At 46.2% G+C, this 21,224-nt stretch overlaps 1 protein-coding gene across 1 annotated transcript in view; it reads left to right on the top strand.

Moving 5' to 3' along the window:
* The window catches only part of Fhl2 (four and a half LIM domains 2), a 43,919-nt gene that overhangs the window by 21,253 nt on the left and 1,442 nt on the right, over positions 1 to 21,224 (top strand). Inside the window, exons 3-5 of the mRNA XM_052193339.1 lie at positions 1,295 to 1,469; positions 13,597 to 13,766; positions 16,447 to 16,633. Of these exons, the coding sequence (XP_052049299.1) occupies positions 1,295 to 1,469; positions 13,597 to 13,766; positions 16,447 to 16,633 (532 nt within the window). The remainder of the gene's footprint in view (positions 1 to 1,294; positions 1,470 to 13,596; positions 13,767 to 16,446; positions 16,634 to 21,224) is intronic.

Here is a 21,224-nt window from a genome sequence, read left to right as displayed (position 1 = left end):
CTATGCTGTCTATGGTGAGTGTGTGCATGCACAAGAGAGACAGGTGAGTTGGGAAGGCCTCAGAAAATGCGCACTGAGAGCCATGCTCACAGGAGGGCAGCTGGGGGGGTGGGAGGCTCTGTCTGACACTCCCTAGGCTTCTGTGGTCTCTGCATGCCTCACTTGGCTCTCCGAGTGCGTTGGGACATGGCCAACTAGAGGACATGACAGTGTTCATTTTTTTTTTTTGAGACAGGGTTTCTCTGTATAGTCCTGGCTGTCATGGAACTCACTCTGTAGACCAGGCTGGCCTCGAACTCAGAAATCTGCCTGCCTCTGCCTCCCAAGTGCTGGGATTACAGGCATGTGCCACCACCGCCCATGCAGTTTATTTTGTATGTTTGTTCTATTTTGTCTGCTACTTGGCCCATAAGGGGTTGAATTTTGAAGCTGGAGAATATGTATGGAGAGAGTTCAGGTTATACCTAATTCCAAATGATATCAATATATGTATATGACATATCATATAACGATAATGTATACATTGTGTGGGCTTAGCACAGTTTTCAGTGACTTAACACAGAGAGAGGAGATTATACTGTATTTTACTTATCAAAATATACAACAAAGTATATATGATCTCTTCACCAAATTTTTTTTTCTTCTAAAATTACTTTCAGGATTTAACCTACAAAAGACAGGTTTAGGTTTTTGTCTCTCATTGCCCGCTCTCATCATACATGGACTTGTGAGAGTCTGGCGTGTGTGTCAGCCATGTCCCTGATTCATTTCTTCAAAGGACCAACCCACTGATATGCAGGGATCTGGGTTCAGAGGAGCGTGAACCTACAGAAACAAGGCCTCTCAGTTCAGTGTCTAAGTTAGGGTTTCTAGTGCTGCGAGAAAACACCATGACCAAAAGAAATATCCAGGGGAGGGGCTTGTTTCAGCTTACAACTCTCAGACCACACTCTATCACTAAAGGAGGTCAGAGCAGGAACAGGGAGGCAGCAGCAGACACAGAGGCAGAGGGGAAGAGCTGATTGCTGGCCTGTCCCCTCTCCGCGGTCTGCTTAGCCCGCTTTTTAAATAGCACACAGTATGACCAGCCAGTAAGCTGGCCTCTCCCATATCAATCATCAATCAAGAAGACATAGCACAGGCTTATCCACAGGCAAATCTCCCTCCCTCCCTGCTTCCCTCCCTTACCTACACACTCCAGCGATGTTGCGCACCAAGGCCCCTGTGCTATGAATCAGGCAGTAGCTTCCCTCTCCTATGCTGCCACTGACAATTTGTGTTTCTGCTTCTCTAGGATTTGTCCTACAAGGACCGGCACTGGCACGAAGGCTGCTTCCACTGCTCCCGGTGTGGGAGCTCGCTGGTGGACAAGCCCTTTGCTGCCAAGGAGGAGCAGCTGCTGTGCACCGACTGCTATTCCAATGAATACTCGTCCAAGTGCCAGGAATGCAAGAAGAGCATCATGCCAGGTCAGAACGTGTGCCTTTATCATGTTCATGAGGGGCTGAGCCACTTCAGAGATGGGCTGTGGGGTGGGACTCTCAGTTGGCCACAGACACTGCTAGTGATACTTCAGTGCTCATCCCTGAACTACAGGATATATTAATCAGTCTCAGATGCAGAGGTGTGACTGGGAGGTGATGTCTGACGCCTTTAATACTAGCACTCAGTAGGCAGAAGATTTCTGAGGCCAGCCTAGTCTACAGAGCTAGTTCCAGAATAGTCAAAGCTACACAGAAAAATCCTGTCTCAACACCCACACCCCAAAATGGGGGTGGGGGGAAGGGGTGAGGTGTATCATTATGAGAAGTGGAATTCCTGTTCAGTCAGCCTTTGGTATCTCAGGGTTTGGGTGCAGCTACCAAGACACACAGGTCTCAAGCACCCTATGCAAAAATGCCTACTTCTTGTATAGAACATTTCCACGTATATTTAAAATAATCTGCAAGTGGTGTTTGAACTCTGTTATACCGTGTGGTGTAATGACAGATGACTATATACGTTCTCTAATGGATGCAATTATTTTCTTTGGGGACTCTTGATCTGTGGTTGGTTAGCCAAGGATATATAGCAGCCTGTGGCTGGACAGAACTAGCCAGAAAAGGAATTCCAGCAATTCCCTGGAAATGCAGCTCCTCCTCTGCCTCCCTTCTCCTAGTACAGATGCTTTCGTGTTCTGCCCTGCTTGCTGAATTTACACTCAGTTATTCCAACAGCTATGGTTTGCGCTCTGGTATGCCAGGACTAGCCAAGTCTTACAGGTTGCTTAGCTGCACGCTCTGCCTGACCTCATGATGCTATGTCCCAGGTAGGCAGACATCAAAAGAGGACAGAACCACAACTGGATTAGTAGCAATATGATAGATACCCCAGCATGGGGAAATGGAGGGGGATAGGTGGAAGTGGGTTGGATGGAGGGGCATCTTCTTAGAGGCAGGGGGTGGGAGGATGGGTTGGAGGTTTTCTGGGAGGGGGGGAAACAGGGAAAGGGTATAACATTTGAAATGTAAATGAAGAATATATTCAATAAAAACCTAATGATACTTTGTTTCTTTTTTCCTGGAGAAGATGAGTTCTCTCTCTCTCTCTCTCTCTCTCTCTCTCTCTCTCTCTCTCTCTCTCTCCTCTCTCTCCCTCTCTCTCTCTCTCTCTTGCTCTCTTGCTCTTTCTCATCTTAGCTTTAAAGAATCTTTTATTTGTAAAAAAAAAATCTTAGCTTTAAGGAATGTTTTATTTGTAAAAAATGAGTAATCGACCAGGTATGGTGGTGCACATCTTTAATCTCAGTATGTCAGACGTAGAGGCAGGCAGATCTCTGTGAGTTCGAGACCAACCAAGGTGAGTTAATGAAAATATAAGGAGGATGCTCTAACTCCGCGCCTACTGTGTGGGTTTATTACCATCACTGAAAAATGCACATAAATACACATAGGCAAACATGGGATTTAGGAAGCAAGTCTTATTATACAGGAGATGTAAAAATGGACGTTAGAGCAGCTCAGAGAACCTGACCTAGGACTCTGATTTTGAGCGGCTTAGAAGGTGGTGTGAGTTAGAACATGGTACTGGCACAGGTGGTAGGTTCAGATCCAGGTAGCTCTCAGCATGTATCATACTCACACATGTAGCTACTGCTCGACATGCTGGCTTCGTGTGGCTACTGGATAAATGCACAAAGCTGGCAGAGTAGCCATCCATGGAAGTGTCAATAGGCAGCGTAGGCTCTCCCCGAAGCCCAAGTCGGCGGAAGCAGCAGCGAGCAGAGCACTTGGATGCAGGCAGACGGCAAGCTGGTTGAGGATAGAAATAAGAGTGAGCAGATGGAATTTAGGAAATGTAACTTTGGACATGTAGGCTCTGAACCATTCCTGTGGAGGAGGCTGACGGAGCCTGTGCAGACAGTGGTCCAACAAGGTCATCAGGCGCCCTCGAGTGGACAAACTGGGTATAGGCAGTGAGCTCCAATTGCTTACAAGGCTGCGTGTTATCTTCAGTCCTGAACATGGGCAGTTGGGAAGTTGAGGTAGGAAGACAGTGTATTCCAGGTCAGCCTGGACGGCACAACCAGATTCTATGAAAGACAACTAAATAGTTTAAAGTGTCTTTGAAATCCTTTAATTGTAGGGAGGTTTAAAATCAAGGGGAAGCAGACAGATTAAGAAACTTTAGAATCACCAGGTATACCCATTCTGTGGTGACACAGGATTTGAATGTCCCAGGATAGCCATAAATGACATCTAACATGTTTATAGGTCACAATGACATATTGTCATATCAATAGGTTGTACACCCTTGGGACCTCAGTAATATTAAGTAACTATTAAAATGTATATGCAAATTTAAAAACACGAGTTAACCTCGGGATTCTGAGTTTTAAAGTACTTATTGAGAAAGTATCCATGCGTGTGGTTTTAGTTAAAATTTCTTAATGTATTAGCTACTTTAGCACTTAAAATCTTTAATTATTCATAATACCTATAATTTTAACTCAGTTTTGGAACTACTTAAGAATTTGAAGTTTGTTAGTCAAAGAACTTTTAAGTAAAGCTATCAAATATGTTCAATTTAAAAAAGAAGTCTAGAAGAAATTCAGTTCCTTCCACTGATAAATGAGAGCAACATAAAGCCATTTAAAAGAATTATTTTTCTTTAAGAAACCTATTCAATGTCAGGTGTGACAGGACACACCTTTAATCTCAGCACTCTATAGCTAGAGACACGTAGATCTCTGAGTTCTAGGCCAGCCAGTTACACGGTGAGTTACTATTCTAAAATCAGCAACAAAAGAATAAGGCTCAACTGAGACCAAAAGCTTAAGAACAATTTGGAATATACTGAGATCACATGTGATGGGGGAGGGTCAGAAAGAAAGCTCAATTGATCCTACCACCTCAGTCTCCCAAGCAGTAGGAAATAGAGGTACAACTCATCATCATCATCATCATCAATCATCAATTTCTGTACATGTAAAAGCAATAGAAGTTAGGGCTGGAAGATGCCACAGTCAGAAAATGCCTGATGAAAGGACACCGTCAAAAGGACAAAACGGCAACCAACAGATTGGGAAAAGATCTTTACCAGTCCTACATCTGATAGAGGGCTAATATCCAATATATACAAAGAACTCAAGAAATTAGACTCCAGAGTACCAAATAACCCTATTAAAAAAATGGGGTATAGAACTAAACAAAGAATTCTCAACTGAGGAATACTGGATGGCTGAGAAACACCTAAAGAAATGTTCAACATTCTTAATCATCAGGGAAATGCATATCAAAACAACCCTGAGATTCCACCTCACACCAGTCAGATGGCCAGGATTAAAAACTCCAGCAAATGCTGGAGAAGATGTGGAGAAAGAGGAACACTCCTCCATTACTGGTGGGACTGCAAGCTCGTAAAACCACTCTGGAAATCAGTTTGGCAGTTCCTTAGAAAATTGGATATAGCACTACCTGAGGACCCAGCTATACCACTCCTGGGCATATACCCAGAAGATGCTCCAACATGCAATAAGGATGCATGCTCCACTAGGTACATAGCAGCCTTATTTATAATAGCCAGAAGCTGGAAAGAAGCCAGATGTCCCTCAACAGAGAAATTAATACAGAAAATGTGGTACATTTACACAATGGAGTATTACTCGGCTATTAAAAACAATGAATTTATGAATTTCTTAGGCAAATGGATGGAGCTAAAAACTATCATCCTGAGTGAGGTAACCAAATCACAAAAGAGCACATGGTATACAATCACTTATAAGTGGATATTAGCCCAAAAGCTCAGAACACCCAAGATACAACTCACAGACCACATGAAGCTCAAGATAAAGGAAGACCAAAGTGTGGATACTTTGATCCTTTTTGGAAAGTGTATCAAAACACCCCTGGCTCACAGCCAACCAATAGGATGAGCATAGGGTTCCCAGTGGAGCAGCTAGAGAGACGACCCAAGGAGCTGAAGAGGTTTGCAGCTCCACAGGAGGAACAATAATATGTACCAACAAGTACCTCCAGAGCTCCCAGGGACTAAACCACCAACCAAAGGTACACATGGAGAGACCCACAGCTCCAGCTACATCTGTAGCAGAAGATGACCATTTCAGACATCAGTGAGAGGAGAGACCATTGGTCTTGTGAAGGCTTGTTTCCCCAGAACAGGGGAATGCAAGTCAGGAAATTGGCAGGGAGGGAGGGTGAGCAGGGAGATGGGGAATGGGATAGGGGGGTTTTCTGGTGAGGTAGCATGGAAAGGTGAGGTGAGGTAACATTTGAAATGTAAATAAAGCAAATATCTAATAAAAATACAGTTAAAAAATAAAATAAAATTACTAAAAGAAGAAGAAAGAAAATGCCTGATTCCCAGCACCTCGCAGTGGTGTGTGAGCTGTGAAACCCCATGTCAGAACAGATGTGGAGGTCTGAAAGGACTTTAAAGAAGTGCGTCTGCAAAGTTCGCATTGACCTGACAACGTGACTGTTGATGCCTCCTCCTCTCCCTATTTGCTGATTCACTCACTCATTCACTGCACGTGGCCCTGTGGCTAGCAGACTTCCTCACAGGCACAGCTCACAGGAAGAAGGAGCATTGATTGGCCCTTGGGATCAAGTGTGTATCCAGGCTCCAGTCACAGCCATGCTAATCCACTTCCACAGATGTGTCGTGTACGCTCAAGTGGCAGGGCCCTGGTGAGCGCTTCACAGGGATTTTGTTGGAAAGATGTCACCCTTTGTTTCTGTTCTGTCTGCTGCAACTCAGACACGATAACCGTTTTTACCAAGGGAAGGAAAAAATACAATTCCCAGAAGCAGTTAACTCCTGTAAGAAGGGTGGGCTGGAGGGGGAGGGGCTACCCGTTCTCGGGGTGTTTCTCAGTGTTTGCCTTCATTGCTGTGTGAGGAAGATGAGCTGTTCAGTGCTGACTACAACATCTGTCAGGGAATGTGTCCTCATGGGATGAAGATGTGTGACACAGAATCTGGAAGATCCCAGCCAAAGTCCCAGTGAGAGAAAAACATGAACAAATTCCTGAGGGGTGATGCTTGAAGATGGCCTCTGGGCTGCACACATGTGTGGTCTACACACACACACACACACACACACACACACACACAGACACAGAGAGAGAGAGAGAGAGAGAGAGAGAGAGAGAGAGAGAGAGAGAGAGAGAGAGAGAGAGGAGAGAGGGAGAGGGAAAGGGAGAGAGTTTAAGTCAAGGGTTTTGAGTTTGTAGTTTCAATGGATTGAACACTAACTTTAAGATCCAAGGCCACCAAAAGAATAATCCTGTGTCATCCCAAGCAGGGCCCCATTGATGTGTGAAGAACATGATACTTAGGAGACAATTTCCAGTCAAATTCCGACTTGTGGTGCGGTGGGTGTTTATGGCCTCCTACACGCCAGGGGCACCCTATCCACACGCTCAAGCTCCAACCCTTCTGTGGGGGAATGATTATTCTGTGAACAGAATAACTTTCTGTTTTATTTCTGGCTTGCTTTGCTTTTGGCAACGAGGAGGTACTGCAGAGTTCTGGGTGACAGACTGACATATGGGGAGTATTTGGGGAAGATATATGGGGTGAGAAGTAATACTTTTCCAAAGGAGATCATTAGACCTTCAGTAAGATAGATTCTTATTGCTACAACGTTTTTCTGGTTAATATGACTTGTAAATGACTGTGACACAGTGTGACAGGAACAGAAGCACCCAGCCTGAAGCACAGCTCTGGAGGGGTGGGGGAAGACATAGCTGCCGGCAATTGGTGATGCTGGAATTTTAAGCCACATTAATTAGAAACTTAGGGCCCGTGTGGGGTATGGCAGTAGGCATTGGAGCATTGCCCATCAAAGGCTGGTCCCTCCCATGTGGATCATCAACCAAGAGGCTTGCCTGCAGGTCAGTGTGATGGGGGGCATTTTTGAAATGGAGGTTCCATCTCCCCAAGTGATTCTACCTCATATCAAGTTGACAAAAGCAGAACATGAACAAACAAAAACAGCACAAGACTCTGTCTCAAAAAGGAAAACAAATTGATTCTTTGGTAGTCTTCTAAATAACATCCCAGGGAAGTCAATTTGCAGTTCTTGTGTTGTGTAGGGTCTTTCTAAGACCCTCACCATGCCTGCAGCCAGCTACATAGCTGCAGCCCAGCCACACAGCTGCAGCCAGCCATACAGAAGCAACACAGACACACAGCTGCAGCCAGCCACACAGCTACAGCCAGCCACACAGCAGCAACACAGACACACAGCTGCAGCAAAGACACACAGCTGCAGCCAGACACATAGCTGCAGCCAGACACATGGTTGCAGCCAGCCACACAGCTGCAGCACAGACACATGGCTGCAGCCAGACACACAGCTGCAGCACAGACACATAGCTGCAACTCAGACACACAGCTGTATTCAGCACACAGTTGCAGCCAGACACACACCTGCAGCCAGACACACACCTGCAGCCAGACACACAGCTGCAGCCAGACACATGGTTGCAGCCAGCCACACAGCTGCAGCACAGACACATGGCTGCAGCCAGCCACACAACAGCAACCCAGCCACACGGCTGCAGCCAGCCACACAGCAGCAGCACAGACACACAGCTGCATCGAGCCACACAGCATCAGCACAGACACACAGCTGCAGCCAGGCACATGGCTGCAGCCAGCCACACAGCTACAGGCAGCCACACAGCTGCAGCCAGCCACACAGCAGCAACACAGACACACATCTGCAGCAAGGACACACAGCTGCAGCCAGACACATAGCTGCAGCTCAGACACACAGCTGCATTCAGCACACAGCTGCAGCCAGACACACAGCAGCAGCACAGACACACAGCTGCAGCAAAGATACATAGCTGCAGCCAGACACACAGCTGCAGCCAGGCACATGGCTGCAGCCAGCCACACAGCTACAGGCAGCCACACAGCTGCAGCCAGCCACACAGCAGCAACACAGACACACATCTGCAGCAAGGACACACAGCTGCAGCCAGACACATAGCTGCAGCTCAGACACACAGCTGCATTCAGCACACAGCTGCAGCCAGACACACAGCAGCAGCACAGACACACAGCTGCAGCAAAGATACATAGCTGCAGCCAGACACACAGCTGCAGCCAGGCACATGGCTGCAGCCAGTCACACAGCTACAGGCAGCCACACAGCTGCAGCCAGCCACACAGCAGCAACACAGACACACATCTGCAGCAAGGACACACAGCTGCAGCCAGACACATAGCTGCAGCTCAGACACACAGCTGCATTCAGCACACAGCTGCAGCCAGACACACAGCAGCAGCACAGACACAGCAGCCGCACAGACACACAGCTGCAGCAAAGATACATAGCTGCAGCCAGACACACAGCTGCAGCCCAGACACACAGCTGCAGCCAGCCACATAGCTGTAGCCAGCCACACAGCTGCAGCCAGTCACAGAGCAGCAGCCCAGACACACAGCTGCAGCCAGACACACAGTTGCAGCCCAGACACACAGCTGCAGCCAGACACACAGCTGCAGCTAGCCACACAGCTGCAACCAGACACACAGCTGAAGCCCAGACACACAACTGCAGCCAGACACACAGCTGCAGAACAGACACACAGCTGCAGCCAGATACACAGCTGCAGCACAGACACACAGCTGCAGCACAGACACACAGCTGCAGCATAGACATCCAGTTGCAGCCAGCCACACAGCTGTATTCAGCCACACAGCTGCAGCCCAGTCACACAGGTACATAGTAGCTTAGTTAGCTACATAGTTGCAGTCAATCATACTGCTGTAGCCCAGCCTCAGGACCTACTTACTGCTACTTCTGTTCTCCCTTTTTTGGCTTTGTTCATTCACCTCTGAAGTGCTCCACCTTCTTCTGTGTGACTCCTATGTCCCCAGTTGCTCCAGTTTTCCCTATTCTTTATGCCTAGTCAACCAGCGCTAGGATCTTTCCTGCCTGTGAGCAGTTAGGCAGACCCTGGGAGGTAAAGGTACAGAGGGAGGATTTCTGTCTGCAGAGAGCAGTTGGGTCAGCTCCACATATGAGGGTTTTTTGTGTCTTAGTATACGACACCAGCACAGGTGCAGGACAATGAATGAGGAAGCTCACTATGCAGGGTAGCCATTGCCTTCATTTGGGTTCCAGGACATCGCTGAGAAATGGAGGAAAGAGGAGTTACAAAGGCCTTTTGCTGTAACAAGCACACATAACCTCTAACAAGATACAAGAGCAGTCCTGGGATCCATCTCAATGGGGCACCCCATACAGTCTGTGGTGCTGGAGCCAGAACTTAAGTGCTCTTCACTTTATGCCCAAGGTGTGGCCAGGAGCTCTGTGGGCCTTAGTCTGCTTACTTTACAGGAAGGTCATGGTCTGCAAGACTGTCCTCTGTCAGTGCATAGTTAAATGAACCCTGCCAACCGAAGTTACTTTGAATATAGAAGTAATATCGCCGATGGGACCGTAACACACTTAGGTCCCTCTGTGCACTGGAAGCTGTGTGCATTGACCCAACTGAAGGCATGCAAGCTTTCTCTGCGTTGGTCTTGAGAATTTCTACCCTTGAGGAAACTGTTCTTTGCTCACAAGATTTTCAGTGTATTGGATGAGATATCTCTGTTGCAAGGGGTATAATCTGCTTACTTGTAAGTCTGCTGCCTGCAAACAGTGATTTCATCTAAAAACCATGTTCACAGAAGCATCAAGACCAGAGGATTTGTTTTTTTTTTTTTTGTTGTTTTGTTTTTTTTTTTTTTTTTTTTTTTTTTTTATTGGTCAGGCTTCAGGAGACACGATCTCTCTGCATTGCCAGGCCTGCCGCCGGCTCTGGGCTCAAGTTCTTGCTAAAGCTTTCTGAACGGCTGACACTGCAGGCATGCCTGTGCATAGACAAGGCCCTGATTTGATCTCCCTGTTTACAATCTTTGCTTAGGGTGTTATATTCTATTAGATACATGTAAATACCATATAGCAATCAAAACATAAAAACAAAAGGACAATTCCCCAACCCTGCATTTTACTTCAGAGACCAGCGTGCTGGCATATACTTGTAACACCAGCACTCATGAGGCAGAGGCAGAAGGAGAGATGTAAGTTCTAGACTAGACTGCTCTAAACAATGAATCCCAGAGAAGCCAGAGATGCAAAGCCAGACCCTGTTTCAAGAAACCAAAACATATTTACCTCAGCACACACTGAGAGCGAGCCTCGGAGAGTTGAGCCCACAGAATGCACTGAGAAATCACTTGGTTGGTGGGCTGTTTAACAGCATCAGCTCAGAGAGACAGAAGCAGAGGACCAGGATGAACATGGTGGTAAAGGAGCCAGCCTCCTGGTGCCAGGGAAGCACAGCTGAAAACTGCCCATCCTCACCTCACGCTGGTTGTTCAGTGTCATTTTCACTTCAAGATCCCTCATCCCCAGGGACAGCCTGTGCACCTCCACTTTAGAAGGCACCGTGTATTACCCACACATGCACCCTGCACATTTTACATGGTCTATGTAAGACAGAACCTCTTGGAAGAATTAGAAGCTGAGAAAGTGACCCAAGAATGCTGTCTAATAACCGTCTAAGAGTTCTCAATGCATCCCTAGCCACCCAGAGCACAGATGTCTCCCGACTAGCCTTCCAGACAGCTGAAGTAAAGCCCAAGCCTTGCCTTGCTGTTTTAACTGAGAGCTAAGGGCTAGTTCATCGTTGCTTGCATTATTCCGTGTGCTGCTGCTGTGTCTGGAGCAGTGGGCCCCTTCCGGCGACCTACCCCCATTCCGGAGGCCTACGTTTAACTTCCTACATTCTGCATCTTTTATATGAATGATCCACATAGCTGAAAATATTTCCCATCGAAGCCATAAAAGCCAGATGTGGTATTACATGGAGAATCTGCACAATACCCTAGAAGCTGAGACAGGAGATTTGTAAGGTCAAGACCAGACAGGGCTAGATAGCAACACCTTTTTTTTTTAATCCATAAATACATTTTTCCCAGTTGCAAATACTACAGTGTTTGTCACAAACTCAACTATTCTGCAGCTCCTCTGCTGTTAGAAAAAATAACAGAGGCTGTGACAGTAAATGGTTTGAGGGCTATAGGCATAGTGGTGGAATCCTTCCTAGCATGCAAGAGGCCCTCTTAGCTCTACCATAAAGCAGACAAAATAAATCCCATTTAAGAAACAGCAGTGTGGGTCTGGCCCACAGACTGCTGTGGGATGTCCCTGAGGTATCACATACACAAGATCCCCACTCTATTTCCTTACCCATAACCTCTTTTCCTAGTCTACTGCATCATACAAAGGATATCACAAACAGCTTCAATTTTGAATTCGTTCATTTTATAAATATATACACATGTTACGGAATGCAAAAAGGAATCAGTCAATAAATGCACTGTTTGCTGTTGGTTGAGGTTGTTGATGGTAGAGTGAACAAATTTCCAGGACATGTGGACTGGAGAGCAATAGACATGTGCAGTGACAGTAGTGACTAGAATAGGTTTTGTTCTAGTTCACAGCACAGTGTGGGAAACTAGAGAGATCCATTACAATAGAGCTCACAGAGCAGGTATTGCTGGAGTGCCTCACTGCACTGGACTGGAGGCTCCAGGTCATCAACTCCACAGACATTCGTTTATTATTATTAGTTACTAGTGTGTGCGTGCGTGTGTGTGTGTGTGTGTGTGTGTGCGCGGTGTGTGGGTGTGTGTGTGCGTGTGTGTGAGCATGTGTGTGTGTGCATGTGTGAGCATGTGTGTGTGCGTGTGAGCATGTGTGTGGACGTGTGTGCATGTGTGAGCAAGTGTGTGCGTGTGTGAGCATGTGTGTGTATGTGTGTGAGCAAGTGTGTGCACATGTGTGCATGTGTGAGCAAGTATGTGCGCATGTGTGAGCATGTGTGTGCACACATGTGTGCCTGTGTGAGCATGTGTGTGTGCACACATGTGTGCATGTGTGAGCATGTGTGTGTGCACACACGTGTGCATGTGTGAGCATGTGTGTGCACACATGTGTGCATGTGTGAGCATGTGTGTGCGCGTGTGTGAGCATGTGCATGTACAAGCATGGAGGAGGATGTGCATGCCACCATACACTTGTGGAGGTCAAAGGGTACCTCTTGGCTCGCTTCTTCTGTGGTGGGTTCTGGGGATTGGGCTCAGGCTGTCAGGCTCTTACATGGCAAAAAAGTTACCTGCTGAGCCAGCTCCGTGGCCTCTATTCACTTCTGCTTCACTGTGAACCAGAGGGACATTGATTTATGAAGGTACAGCAGGGGTGTACAGCTAATTTATTCTTAGTGAGTATATTCTGAGACCCACCATTGATAGTACTAAGCCTGATTTACTCTGTTTTATGACAAAAATTTAATGCGTATTGGACACAGTAAAAGTAAGCAAAATAAGGTTTTATGAATCCAAGGACTGTGGTATCATGATAGTTGGTCTTGCAACAAGGTGGATTGGTAGCATATACAATGAAGATGCCCTGGGCAGCAGGATAACACCCATCCTTGTAGACCGGATAGGGGAATATGATATCGCATCACTATCCAGAAAGGTGTGCAATTTTCTTTAATGAATGAATTGTATATTTCTTGAATTTTCCATTAAGTATTTTCAGTTTGATCTGAGTTTGACCACAGTTAACTGAAACCATGGGAAGTTAAAACATGAATAAGATCAAGTGTTGCTAAGTAGTGACCTTCACCAACCCCACCACATAAGGATTAACTAACCGTGCTGAATTTCATCTATGTTTAGCTATGTGGAAAAGTACTTTAACATTTTTGTTTTATTAATTTTAATTTATTAATTAAATTTATTGATATTTATTTTGTTAATTTTTATTTTCACTTAACATTCCCAACCACCATATTTAATGTAAATTTCAAGTACCTTCTAGGTACCATGTAATCCTACTATGTTCTAGGATTGCATGTATAGTGTTGAAACAAAGGGCAAAATAGCAGCTATCTCCACTTAGAGATGAGCCTTTGAGAGCAGAAGAGACATAACTCTAGGTGGTAACAGGCGCTGGAGGCTCGTTACTGGGACTCCAGGCAGTCTAATGGCAACTGCTGATTTCTCTCACCTCTGACCGCAGGTACCCGCAAGATGGAGTATAAGGGCAGCAGCTGGCATGAGACCTGCTTCACCTGTCAGCGCTGCCAGCAGCCCATCGGAACCAAGAGCTTTATACCCAAGGAGAATCAGAACTTCTGCGTGCCCTGCTATGAGAAGCAGTATGCCCTGCAGTGCGTGCAGTGCAAAAAGGTGCTCGGGATCCCTTGGGGCCTCTTGTCCTTCTCAGCTTCCATCCTTGGCCCAGCTGTCTTGAAGGAACACCTGTCACGTCTATGCTATGAGAGCTTGTCCATTTCTGCCTCGCATGTCTGTCTTCCTGGGTGTCTGTGTGTTGATCGATTGGGTCTGTGATCTGGTCTTTCTTTTTTCTTTTCCAAAGAGGAAAGTCATGCCTTCAAGAACATTTCCAAATGTTCTTACCTGATGATGGAGGGAAGGGAAACTCCCAATCTTAACCTGTCTCTGTTAAGCTGATCTAGAATAAACAAGAACCACAGATGAGGTCTGCCACTCTCTCCCACATACGCTCCATGGACGGTGACACTTCCAGGGCTTCAGTGCCAGTAGGACCTAAACCAGCCTGTTAAGCCCTCCCCCACCTTCCCTGCTTGCTTGTGCCCTCCCCTCTCCTCACTCCCCTGCCACACTGCCCTCCACTACATCTATGGCTTGCTCTGCCTGCTTCTGCACTTGTTTCTTCTGGGATCTCTTTCTGCTGTGCACCCACCTCTTCTGGTTTGCACACAGTTTGGTCCCTCTGGCAAGGCTCATCTTGGTGTGGTAGGGGAAGCTCTCATTGGGTTCACCTGTAATGAACTCTGTAAGCAAGGCAGGTAGCACATCCTGAATGCCGTGTTCATTCATGTTTGATGGTCGTAGAGTCTATTTAATTGTGCATATACATGCTCCACTGCCAGGGCTACAAATCTGCAGGCACCCCTATAGACTCCACATTGCAACCCCATGATAGCAATCCTGGGGTCACTCCTCCTGTCATCTGCCCATCAGTGTGGTCCTTTTAGTTTCAAAAGTGCAGGAGGCACAGACTTGTGGGTGCATGCCTTTGTATATGTGCTTCCTAAATACTTTCAGTGCTTCCGAGCTCAGCGCATCCCTCCTCAGACAAAGAAAGAAGCCCTAGGCACCAGGGATCTGACGTCAGGCAGGACATTCAAAGGCCAGATTTTAATCCAAGTGGAAATGATTCTGCAGCCAGCAGGGTGTCTTGATACATGTGCTGTGAGATAGGACAGATTAGTCACAGAGTAGACAACAAGAGGAACCAACTAAGGTGGGGTGGAGGGTGGAAGGTGGAGGTTGGGGGTGTTGAGGAAAGAAATCTCCAAGAAATCCATGCTTAAGCTGAAGTAAAGCTGAGCTGCTGATGTTGGTGTGAAAGGGGTGGAGGAGGGTGTGAGGAGATGTGGAGGGAGTGGGAGGAAATGGAAGGTGTGAAGAGAGGAAGAGCGGTGGCAGGGGTGAATAAAAGAGCTGAGGTAGAAGGGGAAGGGGAAGGAAGGGGAGGGGGGAGCAGAAGAAGGGGAAGGGAGCAAGGGGAGGGGAGGAAGTGAGGGAGGGGAAGGAACGGGAAAGGAATGGGGAGGGGAGGGGATAGGGACAGGTAAAGAAGGGGGAGGAAGTGAGGCGTGTAGGGTGTCAGAGACCGAGGAGAGGAGGAGGGAAGGATCCAGAGGACAGAGTGAGCACCATGGGAAACTCAAGGCAGAGTAAACATCATCTCACATATACATGCTTCCTGTATCTCCCAGCACATGGAGACCCAGAATATTTTCCATAAATTCCATTTCTGGGGCACAGGAGTGACAGACAAATGATTTCTCACGTGTGGTTTAATGACAAGAGAGCAGGACAGAAGGGAGTCCTGATTTGTTTTGCCTTGTCATTAACCTGCTGTAACTTAATTCTTGGGCAATGCCTGGATCTTGGTTGCTTCATCTGTAGCATAGAAATAGCATCTTGCTGCACGAGGTTTATCCAGGGACTTCAGAAATTGCCAAATGCTGCCATACTGTTCAAAAAGTAAAGAGCACTGGGGTGTGGCCTGGAGTATTTTCATTCTGTCTTCTGTGGCCAATGCATGTCGAGCTGAGACCCTCTTAGACTCCCCTCACCTCTGACTCTACTCTCTACCATGATTTAAATGCATATGGAAAGCAATATTTGGAGGTTACTGGATGCAGCTGAGGCATGAGGAGCCATTTATCATCTTGCGGCTTCTTCAGAAACCTATGAGTGTAAGATAGGGTGAGGATCAAGGCCCCCACGATGCTGGTCTCTTCAGGACACACCAACGGAGGCCGGTTCCAGGTGTCCTTAAGCCTCTGCCTTTCTGCCTCTCTAGTTACTGCACAGACTGAGCATGACACTAGAGTTGGAGAGGTCACCACTTGCTGGCATTTGAAGGAAGGCTTCCACAGAGATTCATTCGCTCTCTTCATCACTCCAACTTTGTAGACAGAACTGAGGTACTGAGGTAGCTACAGGGTCTCAGGGCTGCTCGGAAGTAGCAGTCAAGGCCTTCAATGCTATCTCTGATCATGACTCCACCATTGTGCCACCTTCCTTTTTGGGATGGTGACAGTGTCCCATAGCACCCAAACCTTCTGTTCTCCTGAACTACTGTGAAACCTAAAGACCCAGCATCACTAGGGAGAACGCCAGGAGTCATAGCGATGGTATGAATGGTAACATAAGGTGCCTGGCATATGACGTCTCTTTACGACTTTAACACACTGCACATTTTTGTTGGGGGTGGGAGTGGGTGTCTTACATCATCTATGGGAAACAGCAGTGACAGATGCTTACGAGAAACAGGGGAAGCCCTGATTCTTACACTTGTCTCTCCCAGCCTATCACCACAGGAGGCGTTACTTACCGGGAGCAGCCCTGGCACAAGGAGTGCTTTGTATGCACAGCTTGCAAGAAGCAGCTATCTGGGCAACGCTTCACGGCACGGGATGAGTTTCCATACTGCCTGACCTGCTTCTGTGAATTGTATGCCAAGAAATGTGCTGGGTGCACCAACCCCATTAGTGGTAAGTGTCCTGGGAAGGCCATTGCCAGGGCATAGGCTGTATGCGTCCTGAAGCAACATGGACATCTAGAGTGTTAGCATAAGGGTGTTGTTAGTATCCTGAGGCTCTGAGCCCAACAAGTGTTTCTGCCTCTCTGCTGTGCAACATCACAACACAGCTGGTGTCTTTTCCTTAAGCCTGGTCATGTAGAACCATTGGCCTGTCATTGAATGTTTCTGCTTCGGTCTGAGTCTATTATAGTCACATGAACAAAATGAATGGTGCATTTCAGCCTCAACAGCAGACCTGGTATTTGAAGTATTCATGTCACGTTAATGAGACTCTTCTAACCACAAATCACAGCTAGATGGGGACACATTCTGAGTAGTTTATTCATAGCACAGTCCCCAGAGAGCTTAACAAAGTGAGAGTCCAAAATGTGCGTGGCTGGCAGACCAGTATCTGCACTGAGCTATTGAGCGTGCTGAAGATATTGAGGGTGGAGACTACTGGCTTCAGATTAAAGCCCTTGATTTTTTTCACCATGTACCAATCAGTGGCAGGGAATGGGGGTGCAAGCATTCTGTCATATATAGGAGTGTCTCTTGAAGTGGGTTTTCCAATCCCACTCATTCAGTTTATCTGCTTATGTTCTTTATTGCTGTGATAAATACCATGATTAAAAGCAACATGTGAAGGAAAGGATTTATTTCATCTTACTGTCTATACTCCATCATGAAGAGAAAGGGGGCAGGCACCTGGGGGCCGGAATTCAAGCAGAGCAACGGAGGAGTGGTGCTGCTGGCTTGCTCTTCACGTCTTGCTCACCATGCTTGCTTGTGTAACCCAGGACCATCCTCCAGGGGTCAAATTCTCCATATTGGGCTAGGCCCTCCCACGTCAATCATTAATCAAGAAAATGCTCAACAGACTACTTGCCTACAGGAAGAGGTTCCTTCTTCCCAGACAACTCTAGGTTGTATAGATCTGACAAAAAGTCAACCAGCCCACTACTGTGTCATCGCTGATGCACAGTCAGAGACACGTGGCAAGAAGCAGCAAGGGGAAGACTTTCTCCTATAGCTTTGCAGGGTCTTTATACAGACACACTTACATACCATTGTGTAACTTGCCTAGAACAAAGATGTCTTGCTCCTATATACATTCCCAGCTGGCAGGCCTTGGGCATGTGCCCAGAGTTCATGTATTATTTGCATATAAAATTAAAAGATACAAAATAGTTACATTTTGATGAGACATCTGATTCTTTTTTCCCCCGATATATTTTTTATTTACATTTCAAATGATTTCCCCTTTTCTGGCCCCTCACTCCCCGAAAGTCCCATAAGCCCTCTTCCCTCCCCCTGTTCCCCCATCTACTCCTTCCCACTTCCCTGTTCTGGTTTTGCCCTATACTGCTACACTGAGTCTTTCCAGAACCAGGGGCCACTCCTCCATTCTTCTTGTACCTCATTTGATGTGTGGATTGTGTTTTGGGTATTCCAGTTTTCTAGGTTAATATCCACTTATTAGTGAGTGCATACCATGATTCACCTTTTGAGTCTGGGTTACCTCACTTAATATGATGTTCTCTAGTTCCATCCATTTGCCTAAGAATTTCATGAATTCATTGTTTCTAATGGCTGAATAGTACTCCATTGTGTAGATATACCACATTTTTTGCATCCACTCTTCTGTTGAGGGATACCTGGGTTCTTTCCAGCATCTGGCAATTATAAATAGCGCTGCTATGAACATAATAGAGCATGTATCCTTATTACATGGTGGGGAATCCTCTGGGTATATGCCCAGGAGTGGTATAGCAGGATCTTCTGGAAGTGAGGTGCCCAGTTTTCGGAGGAACTGCCAGACTGATTTCCAGAGTGGTTGTACCAATTTGCAACCCCACCAGCAGTGGAGGAGTGTTCCTCTTTCTCCACATCTCGCCAACACCTGCTGTCTCCTGAATTTTTAATCTTAGCCATTCTGACTGGTGTAAGGTGAAATCTCAGGGTTGTTTTGATTGAGACATCTGATTCTAATGACTTAGATACTGTATTTCCCTTGAAATTCGTTTGGAAGGACAATGGGGCATTTTCAGTGGCATCTTTAATGCCATTTTCCTAACTTCTGATAAGGAAATATCTCCATCGCTTTATAATTTATAGAAAAGTAGTATGAATGTGAAGTACTTTGTAATAGACATGAATGTTTGCTGCAGTTATAGCATTTGGGGAAAAGGTTAGGAAATCCAGGATTCTTCCTTTAAAACAGCAGAATTAATTCTCTGAAAAGCAGTGATTGATTTTCAAGGACATAAAGAAGAACTTTGAAATTGCAAACTAGAATGTACTCTCGGCTGTATTTCCAAAGACTTGCACATACAGAGCTTCAGTGAGGTTTCTAATAGGTCCTTAGTACTTTTTCTCTTCAATACAATTTACACCACCTTTACAAATAATTGGAAAATGCTACTTTAACATTTTTTTATGTGCAGTGATGCTAACTACTTATCCACAGTATCTATCTACATAGATGTGCAAACATGTCTACTCTTAAAGATTGATTTGCAATTTTAACTCAATACCCAGGTTGCTTGTAGTGACCCACAGATGTGCACAGAGCAGCAGTGGGTTTGAGTTCCCAGGCATCTATGCTTCTAGCCGACACTGGACAAATGAAACTCAGCCCTGTGTTGCAGCCCCTGTCTTCCTCTGTAGCCCTAGCTGTCCTGGGACTCACTCTGTAGCCCAGGCTGGCCTTGAACTCACAGAGATACCCTTTCTTCTGCCTCCTCAGTGCTGGGATTAAAGCACTACCACCGCCTGGCCTCTAGCCCCCTGCTTAAATAATGCACCCCACAATGATGTGGGGTTGTTTTTGTCTTTCACACTTTTGTGACGGGAGGGGGGCTGGGGGGGTGTGGGCAGGGCATTTCCACCCTGAGGGTAAGAAGACAATGTGCCTTAACAGAGGAAACATGCTAGAGAAGGTTTATTCAAGCATTCTAACAACACTGACCAGTTTTAATGTCAGTGATTTTAAATTAAAATGTCTAATATGCAGAGAAAGACAGGCATAGAGTAACATCTTTGGTCATTTGAAATGTGACCTGCTCTGTCATTCTTAAAAGCAGTAGTTCGGTATTTGCTAATTCAGTCTTATTAGGGACATTATAGGATATAAATACCTAAAAATAAAGATTGAATATATATAAATTATATATGAGTTTATATATATATACACGTGTGTATATATGTAATGTACATATATATCCTCCCTAGGAGTCTTCCCTTTGTTCTGTTTGTCTCCTATTCCTACCTCTTTTTGCATATGCTGGTATTTCAGGGCAAAAGAAGAGCCTCGAAAGAGACCCCCCCATGACATTCACTCCACACACATGCCCCACCACCAAAGCTCCTCTTTTTCCCAGCTCTTTCCTGTAGAACTTACCAAGGGTGTGAGAAGAAGTATGGAACGGCATAGATGCCAGTGTGTCCTAAGAGCTTCTTAGAGGGAGGCTGGAGGATGACTCAGTGGTTAACAGTACTGGATGCTCTTCCAGAGGATCTGGGTTCAAGTCCCAGTACCCATATAATGCTACACACTGTCTGTAACTCTAGTACCAGGAACCCAACACCTTCTTCTTGCCATTTGCTTACACGTGGTGTGCAGAGATATATTCAGGTAAACACACATAAAAATTAAAACGCAAACCTCAAAATAAAAATAAAAAGTAACTTGTATTTGCAGCTCATTCACATGCAAATGCTAAGAAGAGACATCCCATTTCCCAAGCCTTTGGCAGCCCTGGGAACTTTCCAGAGCTTCCTAGGTGACTCAGGGGTACAGAAAAGTTACAACAGCAAGCCTGAAGCCCAGACTGGATTCTGCCCTGGGCCAGTGGCAAAGTTTTGGTTCTAGGAACAGGGAAGGCAATTGAAATGGAGACTAGACACTTGACGTTGCCTTTTCCCTCCTTTGTGGTTCTGTGAATGGAACCCAGGGGTTCACACACACTGGGCAAGCACTCTGCCATTGAGTTACAGCCTCAGCTCCAGGAATTTGCCCCCTTTCCCCACAAGCTATTTAGGAAAAGAGAGCTGATAAGCTTTGCTGGTATGTCCTCTATCAGGCGGCAGAAGCAGCCTTTGGAAGGGCACAGGTGGAGTCATGTGTAAGGACCCACATTGGCATGGCTTGCCAAGTATGATAAGTTTGACATTTTCCAGGTGGGGAAGGACTTGTTACAATAGGACCTGTCTGGTGAGTTAGAGACTTTGTATGCCTGAGAACTTGATACTAGCGGAGTGGTGTAGAGGTAGCTACTTTCTTACAGTAAGTCACAGTTAATCATACCAAACTTTAAGTAGCTGATATTCACCACCTAAAGTTCACCAGACCAGATGGCAACTGTGCCGTAAGTCCTTGTGTTCCACCCTTCATCGTTTCACGGTTCCAGCAGCCATGCAGACCGCCTGTCACTGACACTGCAGTCAGCACCCTGTGTGCCTCAAACACCTCATGGGGACCAGTCAGACACGAGTCAAGTTTTCTTGTTTACCACTGCTGGAACCCAGCTTTAGCTCAGTGCTCGACGGCTTCCATAGCA

The sequence above is a fragment of the Apodemus sylvaticus genome, chromosome 9 (genome assembly GCF_947179515.1).
Source record: "Apodemus sylvaticus chromosome 9, mApoSyl1.1, whole genome shotgun sequence".
Lineage (NCBI taxonomy): Eukaryota > Metazoa > Chordata > Mammalia > Rodentia > Muridae > Apodemus > Apodemus sylvaticus.
This window is presented reverse-complemented; position numbering and strand designations above follow the sequence as displayed.